The sequence below is a fragment of the Grammomys surdaster genome, unplaced genomic scaffold, assembly GCF_004785775.1.
Source record: "Grammomys surdaster isolate TR1022 unplaced genomic scaffold, NIH_TR_1.0 126131, whole genome shotgun sequence".
NCBI lineage: Eukaryota > Metazoa > Chordata > Mammalia > Rodentia > Muridae > Grammomys > Grammomys surdaster.
This window is the reverse complement of record NW_021620939.1, coordinates 6763269-6776305: the sequence shown is the minus strand read 5'-3', so window position 1 is coordinate 6776305 and position 13037 is coordinate 6763269. Positions and strand designations below refer to the sequence as shown.

At 53.2% G+C, this 13037-nt stretch overlaps 1 protein-coding gene across 2 annotated transcripts; it reads right to left on the bottom strand.

The window, feature by feature from the left end:
• Window positions 1–83: 83 nt before the first annotated feature.
• Window positions 84–12078, bottom strand: Lamb2 (laminin subunit beta 2). 2 transcript variants are annotated; one of them, XM_028756630.1, is made up of 33 exons: window positions 11965–12078; window positions 11796–11881; window positions 11490–11662; window positions 11269–11404; window positions 11112–11185; window positions 10519–10707; window positions 10365–10428; window positions 9924–10126; window positions 9713–9833; window positions 9240–9428; window positions 8877–9056; window positions 8649–8761; window positions 8297–8376; window positions 8085–8217; window positions 7719–7877; window positions 7515–7642; window positions 5275–5407; window positions 4909–5101; window positions 4690–4833; window positions 4256–4487; window positions 4016–4179; window positions 3710–3934; window positions 3404–3621; window positions 3215–3311; window positions 2756–3128; window positions 2478–2662; window positions 2164–2405; window positions 1736–2084; window positions 1236–1443; window positions 1018–1159; window positions 662–838; window positions 408–567; window positions 84–330 (listed from the first exon to the last, which is right to left on the bottom strand). In XM_028756630.1, exons 2-33 carry the CDS (start codon window positions 11878–11880, stop codon window positions 194–196), a joined length of 5406 nt encoding a protein of 1801 aa, XP_028612463.1. In that variant the 5' UTR covers window position 11881; window positions 11965–12078; the 3' UTR covers window positions 84–193. The 2 variants fall into 2 exon arrangements, with proteins under 2 accessions (XP_028612463.1, XP_028612462.1); XM_028756629.1 differs by having other exon boundaries at window positions 11971–12064.
• Between the last annotated feature and the right edge of the window lie 959 nt (window positions 12079–13037).

Below are 13037 nucleotides of genomic sequence, written 5' to 3'. Positions count from 1 at the left end.
GCTTTGGCCTTTGCTAGAAGCCTACCGATGATAGCGTATATAAAGGTCCTTCGCCCCTCCCATCAAAGGCCAGACAACACAGAGGAGGTTCACACTGGTTTATTGAAAGCACTTGCTAGCCAAGAACTCTTTAATGTGCGGACAAACGCGTGTGTAACAGTGCTTGGAGACAAGGCTAAGCCCTAGGGAGTGGTCACTGGCAGGTGTTGTAGATCTGGACCTGCAGGTTGATTGCCTGAAGCACACTGCGCATCCTGGCTTCCAGCCCATCCAACTGGGCCGCTTTGCCCTCCAGTTCACGCTCATTCTCTTCATATGTGCCCTCCAGTTCTAGAAGGATCAAGAAATAGTTTAGGTCTCTCTCACACAAGCACACCTTTCTAGCTCCTGCCCACCACGGTCCTCACCCTGCAGCCGCTGCAGCTTGTCCTGAGCAGCCTGCAACAGGCCCCGAGCCTCATCCCGCAGTTGTTCTGCCCTGGCTTGTGCAGCCAGAACACCTTCAGCCTTCCGTTCAGCCAACGCCCTCACAGTTTGGTACTGGTCACCTACTTGTTCCCGTAGCTGCTGCAGATGTAAAAGGCAGGGTCAGTATACTAGTCAAGTGGAATTCTAACTACAATATGCCTACCCCCATCCAGATGGCTTTGCCCCAACTAACCTTCTCAGCCTCCCTGGCACGGCTCTGGGCACTACCTGCCGTTTCTTCAGCTGTAGATGCTGCCAGGCTATTTCCTGCCCGTTTCAGTTTCAGGGCCTCCAGGAGGGCATCTAATTGCCCAGCCCGCTCACTAGCAGAGTTCAGAGACTGCTCTGCACCTGCCATCCTCTCCTGGACCTGCCACAGAAAGGCCCAGGTTTAACGAATCCACCATTAGTCTCAGCAATTGAAGAGAAGCAAGATGCTCTTCCAGGCCAGCCAGGGCTACAGAGTAAGACTCTGTCCCAAACAAAACAAACCAGATCTATAGTACATGCCCATTACCTCGTCCCACTGATGTCCTAGGGAAAACATACCTGCTGCAGGGTCTGCTCTGTGTTTTGTGTGTCAAACACTGCTCCCCGAATGGCACCCTGAGCAGCTCCCTGTGCCCTCTGTGCCTCCTCCAGTGCTGCTTGAACTGTCTCTGCCTTCTGTCTCTCACTCTCAGCCCGGCTCCTGAGGAAGAGGGAAGATCAGGGTCTACAGGATCAGAACCAGGTTTCAGGAATGGGGACCAGTCTTGGGGTCAGACCGTGCCCGCTGTGCGTCTTGCAGTAGCTGTTCAGCCCGACGCACATCCCCCATGGTATGTGCCAGGATTGTGTCCACGTCGGCCAGGCTTCGGACACGTTCTGCGATCTCACTTGCTAGGCGCTGGATCTGCTCAGGCGAGGCTGGGATGGAGATGTCTAGCACCCGCGTCGCTACCATTTCAATACTATCAGGATCAGCTCCCTCCTCTATGGAGACACAGGCAGGGCTTAACAGACTCTTCAGCATGCCCTTGGGAACATAATCTTGGTATTCTGGGGTCTCAGATTGCACATGCAATAGGAGTTGGCTAATAGGCATAAGGATGTAACCAAGGAACAGGGACTATATAAGGGACACAGACTTAGAGACATTGAATGGACAGGGACTCAGAGCCAGACATAGGGTCATAAACACATGTCCATTGCAGACCCTGAGACTCAAGTATAACACAGACACAAGGGAAGCAACCACATGGCCTGGGCCACATGGGAGGCTCACGGCTGAGGAAGTCCTTCACATTCTGGATAAGTTCTCGAAGCTCCTGATTGGCCTGCTCCACTTGGCCCCTAGAAGCATTAGCCTTGTCCAGGGCTGCCTGTGCTCGCTGCTGTGCCTCCTCTGCCTGCCGACGAGTCTCAGACACTCGGCTGAGGATGCCACCACCTTCTACCAGTGCCCGCTGCAGCTCTGCCTGTGTGTGCCGAGCCCGGCCCAGTGCTAGATCTGCTGTGGCTGCTGCCCCACTGCAACCGAGGCCACCACAACGGGGCTGCCCATCCTCATCCCGACATCCGGCACCCCCACAAGGGCTGGTAGCACAGGGTGCGTCCCCTGGGGCCCCACACACCTGTCAGGCACAAAACAAATCAAGGTTCTGTGGGGAGAACGCCCACACCCACCTGTCCCCCTCCACATTTGCACCTCACCAGCTCATTTACGCCTGTCAGGCTCAGGGTACCGGCATGTGCAGAGAGCCGTCCCAGTGCCTGCTGGTTGGCCAAGTGTTGGCGGTTGAAGTTTTCTTTTTGGGCACCCATCAGCACTTCCGTCTGACGCCTAGTATCTGCTGAGTTGCTCACAGGGCTGGGTACTGCAAAGGTGGAGGTGTTGGCACGGCGTTCTGCTTCTGTAGACTGGCTGTGGGCATGTCGGATGCTGTCATAGGCACCTAAGTTGAATCAAAGGGGTAAGTCAGCTGAACATTGGCCTGGCCCACCTGCCTAGTTAACCAGCAACTCACCTAAGAAATTTGAATGTTTGAGGATATCCAGATGCTGGTCAAGCTGCCTCAGTGTGAGATTAAGCGCAAGCCCGTCTCTCTCCAGACCACTGAGTGCATGGTTGGCATTGAAATTCTCATCTTGTACATCCGTTAGCTCTGCTTCTAACTGAGTCAGGCGCTCAGTGGTCTTCCCAATTTCATGACTGTATCAATGGGGGACATGTTTAGAGAGGCTTCGGTCTAGATCTCTTGGGCCTTTGCTCCACCCCACCCTATGTATTTAGCCCCGTCCATACCGAAGTCCCTCTGTGGCCTCTAAAAGCTTTGCAGTAGAGGCAGCTGAGGTGTTGCGGGCACCCAGGATGGCCTGCACCATGCCCAGCTTCCCCTGCATGTTCAGAAAGCTGCTCTCAAAGGCACCCAGCACGCCGGTTTGCTGCAACTCCTGAGCCCACTGCTCTAGGCGCCGTGTGCGAGCAGCCAGGTCCTGTACCACACGATCCCAGTCTCCAAAGCATGCGTGGCAGGGGTGACAAGCAGGAAAAACACCCGAGAAGCCACGAGCACACTGGTCACAGCGCACGCCAGACACGCCTGGGCGGCAGCTACAGTGGCCTGTGGAACGGTGACATTGAGGTTTGTCTATTCCTCTAGGGTCACAATCGCAGGCTGCAGGAAAAGATGAACCACAGTATGAGGGCTCTGGTGATGCAGATGAAAACTCTTTATCCTCCCTGTCTGTCCAGATTTCTCACCGCGGCACTGCAGACCAGGGTCTCCCCAGTGGAGCTCTTGGCACTCAGAACAAGTCCTGCCACCAAAGCCAGCATGACAGTGGCACTGCCCTGTGAACTGGGGTGCAAAGAGAGGAAGGCTCAGAGTCTCTATGAAGAGTAGAGCCCTCGTGGCAAATTGCTGGCTCAGACATCTCCAGGATTCCATACCTCATTGCAAGCAGGGCCTCTGGCCCGGCTTGGGTGACAAGCACAAGGCTGACAGCCACGGCCACTGGTGAAGTTCCAAAAGTTGGGGGCACAATGGTCACAACTGAGGCCCTGGACATGGGGGAGGCATGGGCACTGCCCAGTGCTTGGGTCACAATAGCACAAGTCAGTAGAGGGGCACCTCTGGGGATCTGTGCCCAGTAGGTTGCAGGTACAGCCTGGGCAAGCCAAGATAGACACAACAATCAAGGGGTTCTGTCTCCAGCAGAAGCCACCCCAACCATCTTTTCCCACATTCCTACTCACGGTGACAGCTCTGTCGGGCGGCTTGCCCATGGAAGCCAGGCTTGCAATGGCCACAGTGGGGCCCCTCTGTGTTGTGTAAACAACGTAAGCATTGCCCCGTGTGGGGATCACAGGCATCAGGGTCCGTGGGGTCAATGTTTCCACTGCACTCGCACAGTTGGCACCTACCACCTGGCTTTGATGGATCCCCAAAGTGCCCGGGGGCACAAGCTTCACAACGAAGCCCTGTCCACAGTCAAGAGGAAACCATGATTACTTACCTTAGTCACCTCACCCTGATCTCATACCCAGGCTCTACCCACTCACCTGTGTAGCCTGCTCGACAGTGGCACACAATTTGCTGGGAATATCCATCCCGGTGGCAAGAAGTAGCAAAGTGTCGCTGGCTCCCGGGGCCTTCAGGGCAGGGACAAGGCCGGCACTGGCCCCCATATGGCAGCCGTGGGTCCCCATGAAAACCAGCAATGCACCTGCAGAGAAGTGAATGCGTGTTATCTGCAGGCGGCCTGACCACTCTCCAACCACCCATAACTGCTCCAGGCTCACCTTTCACAGTGCTCACCCCCTGTGTAATCACGGCAGCCCAGGCAAGTGCCTGTATGAGTATCACACTCATCCGCACGCCCATTGCAGACACACGGCCGGCAATTAGGGAATCCCCACTGGCCACGTTGACAGTGGTCACAGCGAAGACCAAAGGCACCAGCTCGGCAGGGACACTGTCCACTAGTCCCTTCACAGAGGGCACTGAGTGCTCCGTCAGGACTACACTGGCAGGCTGGGGACAAGGGAGAGACTGAGTTGACAGGAGGCAGTCTGGGGGTAAGGTTGGGGAATGGGAGAAAAGGGCAAGGGACCCCAATCTCAGAGTGTGGGATCCAAGTCCGAGCTAAGAAAAGATGAAGCAAAGCCAGAGGAAAGAAGGAGACTCGTGGTGAGAATGGGAAGAGAACAGGGGAGACCAAGAGACAGACAAATACCTTGACAGCCTGCAGGGCCAAAGCCATAGTAGCCAGTAGCACAGACATCACAGCGGCGTCCAACCACTCCAGGTTTGCACCGGCACTGGCCGCCGTGAGGATTGCATTCAGAACTCAGTGAGCCTTGAGGGTCACACTGACATGCTATGAGAAGAAGAGCAGATTGCAGATCAGCTAGACCCCCACTTCTGCCGACCAATCCATATCAAGAGTACTTACGCAAGGCGCCATTGTAGATCAGGGAGGACACGCTGATGAGGAGGGGGGCGCAGGCCTCAGATAGAGGGGTCTTGCTGGGCATCAGACCTTCCTCATGGCAGCGGTAGCGTTCAAAGGTGGTACGGCGCTCCAGGGCAGCAGCATCACCCCCACTAAACATCTCTAGCACCAAGATGTGGGGCTGCAGCACCAGCTAAAGACATGTATCTCACATAGGACCATGTCAGTACTGCCAGAGGACCTGCCTTAGCACTACATGGGCCTTCCTTTCCTGTCACAGACCCTTCCCAATCATCACCACCACCATAATCTCCACCCCATAGGCCCTGCCGCCTTGGCTGATATGAGCAAGAGGGACTTGTTCACCGAGTCAATGAGTAATCCAGATCCAGAGTAGGAGGGTTCAGGATGGGCACGACCCCCTGTTCCAATCAGCTTCAGCTTCAGCTTGTAGGAGATACCAGGCTCAAGGCAGACAGGTCTGGGAAACACCAAAAACCTGGGCATGGGGAGGAGGGAGAGAGAGATATGATACCACTCAGGGTCCATGTACTCATCATCCTGGGCCTTTTACAGTCCCACTCACAGCATTCAAACATGTTGACCAAGGCAGAGACAACAGCTGGGCCAGAGCAGGCCAATTTATACCTGTTGAGGCTCTAACATAATCTCAACAGAAGAGTCCCATATACATGGCTTTCTGGAGTCATATAACCATACAGACCAGCATCACTGGAAACAGAACCTGACAACCCCACATCTCCTGGTATTAGAATTGCCAGGTTTTCTTCTTCTCCTTTGCATTTATTTTGTGTGTGTGTGTGTGTGTGTGTGTGTGTGCACCACATGTGTGCAGGTGCCCACAGAGGCCAGAAGAGGGTGTTGGATCTTCCGTAGCTAGAGTTTCATGCACTTGCAGCCTCCCAGTATGAATGCTGGGAACCAGACTTGGCTTCTCTGAAAGAACAAGTGTTCTTAGCTCCACTCCAGCCCTGTTTTGTTTTGTTTTGTTTTTCAGGTTTGTTGTTGTTCTTTGTTCCTTTCTTTCCTTGTTGTTTTGCTTTGTTGTTTAGACAAGGACCCAACTAAAACATCAGTAGTGACTGGGTATTTATTTATTTTGTAGTCCTAGGAATTGAACCTAGAGCTTTGTAGCTACTAGCTAAACAGGTGCCACTGAACTACGGCCCCAGGCCCTTGTTCCTTTGCCCCTGACACAGTGGTCCTACCTCTCTTTCTACCTCCTAAGTGACCTTCATCATCTTGTAAACCCATAGACTCAATTCCTGAATCTTCCCCAGGTGCTATTTGTTTTCACTTTTCTACTCAATGAATCCATACAGACCCCTGTAGCAACTGCCAGGTAGCCTTCTACTCCTGTGGGACTTCTGGCCCACTGTGTCAAGGGCACCAGTGACCTTCATGTAGCTCCACACAGTGGGAATTGCTCTATTCTTACATGGCTCCAGCGCTCAGCAGCCTGAGTTCACTATAACTTCCTCTTTGCTCTTTTCTCTTAGCTTCTGTGCCCTGCCCACATTCCTCGTTTCTCCTGTTGCCCACTCATTTCTCCTTTTTTGAGACAAGATTTCATGTCTTCCAGGTAGACTTTGGATTTGCTGTGTAGTCAAAAACACCTTGAACTTCTAGTTCTCCTGTTTCCACCTCCCAAGTGTTAGAATTGCAGGCACAAGCAGTTCATGCAAAGCATATTTTTAGTCCAAAATGACTCCTCTTAGTAATTCCAGACACAGAAATCTAGCCACTCACTGGCCTTATCCCTCAAATCAAAGAACCTCAGAACTGTTCCTTCTCAGTCACTCATGGTGGTGTATCCCTTTAACTCACACTTGAGATGCTAAGGCAAGAAAATCACAAGCCTCAGGCTAGCCTGGGACCTATGATAAGATACTGGATTGGAGCTGGGTGGTGGTGGTGGTGATGATGCACACCTTTAATCCCAGCAACAGTGAGGCAGAGGCAGGCAGAGCTCCGTAAATTCGAGGCAGCCTGTTCTACAGAGTGAGTTTCAGGACAGCCAGAGATATACAGAGAAACCCTGTCTTAAACAAACAAACAAACAAATATATATATATACACACACACACACACACACACCAGGCATTGCAGCACACTCCTTTAATCTCAGCATTTGGAAAGTAGAGATGGCAGAAGTGCAAGGCCATTCTCAGCTACCTACTGAATTCAAGGCCAGCCTGGGATATATGGGATCCTATATTCAAAAAAAAAAAAAAAAAAAAAAAAGAGGGGAGGTTTAGCATGTGGCCAACAGAGCAGTGAAAAAGATATAGGAAACAAACATGTCTAAAATGTAGCAAACCTTAACTAGTGCAGTCACATCCTACTCTCACCCCTGCCTGCAACCATCACCATCAGAAGGCTGTCCTGGGGTAACAGACCAATTAATGTCTTGCCTTCTGAAACTTACACCTTGAGGAAGCAGACCCTGTGTTATCTATGTCTTTCCTGTGAGCATGGACCTGGCAAACAACAGTCAGGAGGAGGTGTTTGAAAGAAGGAACAGGTGAAAGCACAATATTGTCTTTCAGGTTCTTTGCGGACAAACCTTACCACCACCACCTCACCTGGTGTTCGGGTGAAGCATCCCCTGAATGCGGTCATCCTTGGGCAGTACATGCCCACACGGACTATGAGCAGACACAGGCCCTGGACGCTGCACCATCAACTCCAGCTCTGCCCATTGCTCAGGAACCTGGAGAAAGAGGACAGTGGAGAGGGTGCTTCCACAGCCAGAATGTCAGCAAAGGTCAGCCACCACAGGGTCTAACCTGGGGCTCCCAGCGCAGTAGCAGGTCATAGTCCATGGCTCTAGGCAAAGAGGTCACCAGGAACTCCACTTCCTGACCTTCTCGCAGCCGCACAAAGCCTGGGCCAGTCCAGGATGGAGTCTCTCGGTTGGTCACCAGACGCTCTACCACCTCAAGCACCTGAACCAATACAGTCAAAGCAGGGATGAGAACTCAGGTAAACCACTGTCTCTTCCGCCACAGCTAGCCCCAAACACCATGTCTCCTGCCCTAAGACTGGATAGCCCTAAGACTCCCCTAAGACTGGATAGCATCCTAGGCCCTCCAAGGCACCACCCACAACCCCTTCTCTCTACCATACCACCCATACCCTATGAGTGCTCCCACCTGCCCTCGGGCATCCTCAGCCTCCCAGGTTAAATAGTCTAGAAAAGGCCGGAAGTAGCCAGGCTGTACTTGTTCACAGCGCCGTCCAATCATGTGTTGGCGGCAGTGGCACTGACCTGTGGCCTCATCACACCTGAGGAATGCAATGGTTACTTAGGGACTGCGGCTTCCGCCTTCCCAACCACCTCCCAAGCACCTGTAACAGCACTCACTGAGGATCCAAGGCACCACCCACATCGCAGTCACAGGGGCGGCAGCCCAGCAGGTCATGGCTCAGGCCCCAGTGGCCAGGCTAGAGAAAAAGGATGGCTGGAAGCCAGGAACAGAACAGACCTCCTTGCCACCCACCAAGGAGTCCGATCATACTCCCAGCATCTACCATTGACTGGTGAATGCAAAGTCCCCAGACCACACTGCTCTATACCCTTGGCCTCCCAGACCAGACACTTCTCTGCCAGGACTAGACTCTTTAAGTTCTCAGTGCCCACTCACTGGACTTTGCCCAGAGACATGTACTTTGAGAACAAGTCCAGGACCCCAGAACCCCAGATCCCTCAGTTGTACCAGACAGCGGTCACAGCCATGTCCAGTCACCAGACGCTTGCAGAAACAGGCTCCACTACTGGAATCACAAGGGGTGCCCCCAGGCACTGTGCCCCGTGAATTACACTGGCAACCTGTCGTGAAAGCAGCCATTTTAGGGAGTGGAAACAGTACTTAGATTCAACTACATCAGGAACAAGAGGCCAGGGGTTAAAGGTCGACATAGGAGTTAGGACAGGAGGCACATACGCTGGCATCCTCGAGGGTCACTGGCACTGAGTCCAAAGAAGCCATCACGGCATTGCTGGCAGCGAGTGCCAACCACGTGCTCTTTGCAGCGACATTGGCCTGAGACCAGTCCTAGCACAGGGTCATCATGGGAATCACAGCGACCACCATCTTGAGAACCCATAGGGTCACAGTCACAAGCTGAGAAAAAAGGAGAGTATAAAGTCACCCTATCCCAGTGACATTCCTGAGCCTTCCCTGTTCCTGTTTCGGTTCTACCCCTAACCCCTACCACACAAATTCCGGGAAACCGGACTGTAACATAGCTTCCCAGTTCTGACTCAGGCTCAGCTTTCTCTCCCTCATGCCCAATCCCAGCCTTACGACGGCACACAGCTGGATCCCGCATGTCCTTGCTTGGGTCACGGTAGAAGAAGGGCCGGCAGAGTTCGCAGTGGCGCCCAGCTGTGTTATGCTGACACCCATCACATACGCCTCCACTTACATTTCCAGATGCCAGGTAGACAGCCATGTCAAAGTGGCAGCTATGAGTATGCCCGTTGCACTCACACTCTGGAGAGAAGGCAAAGACCAATTGGAAAACCAGGTCCCTAGGATAAGGGATATGGGGAGGAGAGCTAGTGTCATCACCCTATGGTGCCATAGGCTAGAATCTGTGGGGGGCAGCTTCAGGGCTTCAGGACCATTTGGGAGTGGTAGCCAGAGCAGATTACAGAGGAGGGTTGAGGGTCATCAAGGCCTACCCTTTAGACAAAAGCCTAGGTATTTAGGACTTGACCAACTAGCTTTTGGCTCACCCAGGGCACAGACAGGTTAGAGTTCTATGTCTCACTCACTCCGACAGGCGTGAGTATGGCCGTCTTCAGCAGGATGCCAGGGAAGGTCCTGATAGAAATCCTGACACTGCTCACAGTTGAGTCCACGAGTATTGTGTTTGCAGATGCAGGCCCCATGTACCTGTGTGGATACACAGTAAGGTTGACATTACCTTCTAGAAATGCCTGTCCCTCCCCCGCCACCCTGTTCCAGTCATCCAAAGTCCCTTACCATTCCCTCAGCATGGGCCGGCGCCCCCGGTGCAGGCGCACACTGTGAGGCGTGTCCATAGCAAAAGCAGTTGCCACGGATGACAAGCTCATAGAGAGCGTAATAGTATTTTTCCCGGATCTCCCGCCGTGGGTCAAGCAAGTTGTCTCCCAGTGTGTGAAGCCGGGTTAAGTTCACCCGTAGGTTGGTGATCTTCAACAGGTCTAAAAAGGGGGAGAGGGTTTCATCCAACTAGACAGGCGGGCCCTTTTTGCCTCATACCCACCAAAGCCACCATTGGTTGCAGCTGCCAAGGTCACCTTGGGAGACGTCTTTTCTATTGCTACCAGAGCTAAACTGGGCTTGGCATCTGCCCTAGGAAGTACCTAAAATAGTTACTGAGGCCCCAAATAGTCCCCATCCGGACACTGAAACTGCTAATCTCCACAGTAGCACACTCACTCTGAATCCGTGGGCTGTAGGGGTCTGGAATAGGAATAGCAGGGTCCAGCACTCGGTAGATGACCTAGCATGGCAAGAAGACCCCAGAGACAATGAACCTCGCTTCAGGTCCATCACAGACCCCACTCATCCCTTTCCCACTCCTAGCCCTTACCTCGCCTTCCGTAGATGGCTCGATTTCTGAGTAGCGGGACTCACACACTACATCATCCCAGCGACGTGGTGGGGCCAGTGGGATTCCTGGGAAGTCAGCCCCGCAGTCGTAGGAAAAATATCGGTATACGTGCCAGGTGCGGCCAAAGTCTGCAGAGCGCTCCACCAGCATGGCAGCAGGGCGAAACGTCTGGTTGGGGAAGGAGGACATGTCTGATTAGCAGGAACCAGCCTAGGTTACTGAGAGCTCTGCTTAGCCACGATCACTGCCCAGCAGCTCAGATAGGTGGGAGAGATTATGAAAGCCAGACAACGATCAGATCAGGGAGGACAGCCATGTCTAACAGGCAGGTTAAAATACCACGAGGCTCGGAGAGGCTGTATCTGACCTAGTCTAGGGATGGGACACAAGAGAGCATGTGTGAAGGCTTAGAGGTGTTCAGCTACAGAAGCTATGCAGGAAATGACCATGGTTCACACCTAGAACACAGCACAGGAGCGTAGGGAAGCTTGGTTGGGGAGCTAGGGCTCTGTTTAGGGGTACTGAGGAGCAAAGTAGGGCACGCCAGGCAGGTTTGCTGACGTGTAGGCTACCTTGAAAGTCATAATGAGGTGGGTGAAGTGGAATTCAGCTTCCAGGTCCAGTTGGATGGTGACCATTGGAACACCTGCAGCAGGAATCAGGGGTCAAGGTTTTGAGGTTACCGGTTACAAGCCCTAATCACTCTTAATGACCTACTCACGGGCTCACCGTTCTCCGATTGCCACCAGGCTGTCCGGCGTTGTGGTGCAAAGCTGGTGACTACATTCTGGATCCGATGGCTATTTGGGTTGTCTCGGGCAGAGAAGGGACGTCGGGAGTCACACAGGAAACACTTCTTTTCATCCTGGATTGGGTGGAGTTTAGGATAAGTACCTTAGACAGGGCCAACCCCACCGGGACCCAGCCTCACACCCAGTCCCCAGCAGCACCTGCAGGTGACTGACAATACAGTAGGGTTGAGGGCTATGCAAGCCACATGTGGATGAGGCTGTCAGTCTGTCCGCACGGCCCACCAACAGGTCACCGGTGGCTGGATAGCAGCTTCCTCGAGAACAGCCAGGTACATCCAAGGACGGGGCCTGGGCCAATGTGGCAGCCAGCACTGAGGACAGTGGGTCAACCAGTTCAACAGTGCTCCTAGTGAGTAGCCCCAACCCTTGGGCCCCTGGGGCAGTCTGCCACCCCTGGACCTACCATCACATCCCACAACCTTAGGCCTCACCAGGCCCCCTCACCACTTAGAAGTAGGCCCAAGCGAAGTTCCCATGGCACAGGCTGTCCCTGCCTGCCCCTCCCTGGCTCTCCTGAGGCCCACTCCATCCTGAAGAGAAGTAAAATAGAGATAAGGAGAGATAAAGAGTCCAAAGACAAAAGCCCACCACCTCCCTTGGGGTTGATGCTGACCCTGACCGTGTGAGTACTGGGCTGGTTTCCCTCCAGGCCCTCAGTCTGCCCTAGGGTCCGACCAGCAGTCACTCCTCCTCAATCTGAGAGACTCTGACGACTTTGAGTAAAGTTGGAAAGCAAGGGAAGGAAGCAAAACATGGAGTGGATCTGAAACAGGATTATAACTGAGGATAGACCCCCCCCCCCAACCCCCACCATACGCCTCCCCCTGCAGATGACCCTCATCCTAAGAACCGGACTTTGGTTACTTCACCCACATTTTTTTTTTAACCTGAGGTTTATTTAGCAGAGGTGTATTTAGCAAAGAAGCAGGTTAGTTAGAAGAATTGTTGATTAAAGGGAGCATCCAAAGAGAAATTGGAGTAGGCTGCTCAAAGACAGAACAGCCTGATCCGCAATCTTCATCATATCCCTTTAAGTCCAGATGTGTACAAAGACCAGCAGTGGATGGCAAGCATGGCTTTTAGGCGACAGGAAGAGGGCTCGTGGAGTTGGGGGATGGCAGAGGTAAATAAGGGGTTTGTGATCTTTGCGATCTGGAAGGAGCTTATGACCTTTGTCCTTGGTGTCACTATGGAAACCACTATCAAATCAGCCACGAGGCTCCCAGGGTTACAGCATCAACAGGGCGATGGTAAAGGTGCAAGCTGGAATCCTACTGGACCTGTGGGAAGGTTTAGGACTCCCCAAAAGACAGAATAGGACTGAGCTCTAGGAGATACTGGGAAGGCCACACACTACGGCCTGAAACACAACTCTAAGGAACTTGACCGTCCATAATCATTTCAGCAAATGGGTTGCAAGAAAGGTTGCTTGTTTCCTGATTAAAATAGGCTGTAGCTACTCAGTTACCCAGAGGATGGGTTCTGGGTGACAAGTCTCTGGACCAGCAGCAGCGAGTGAATCCGAATCTTGTGACTATCCATTCCGGACTTTCCAGTCGTCTGGCAGCCCGGGAGTGGAGAGTTGGAATGCGCGCACCCACTAGACGCGCGCCCCACCCAGACCCCTGGGACTTCAGGCGGGAAGAGGGTGGGTTCAGGGTCCATAAGCTTGCTTTGAGTGCCACC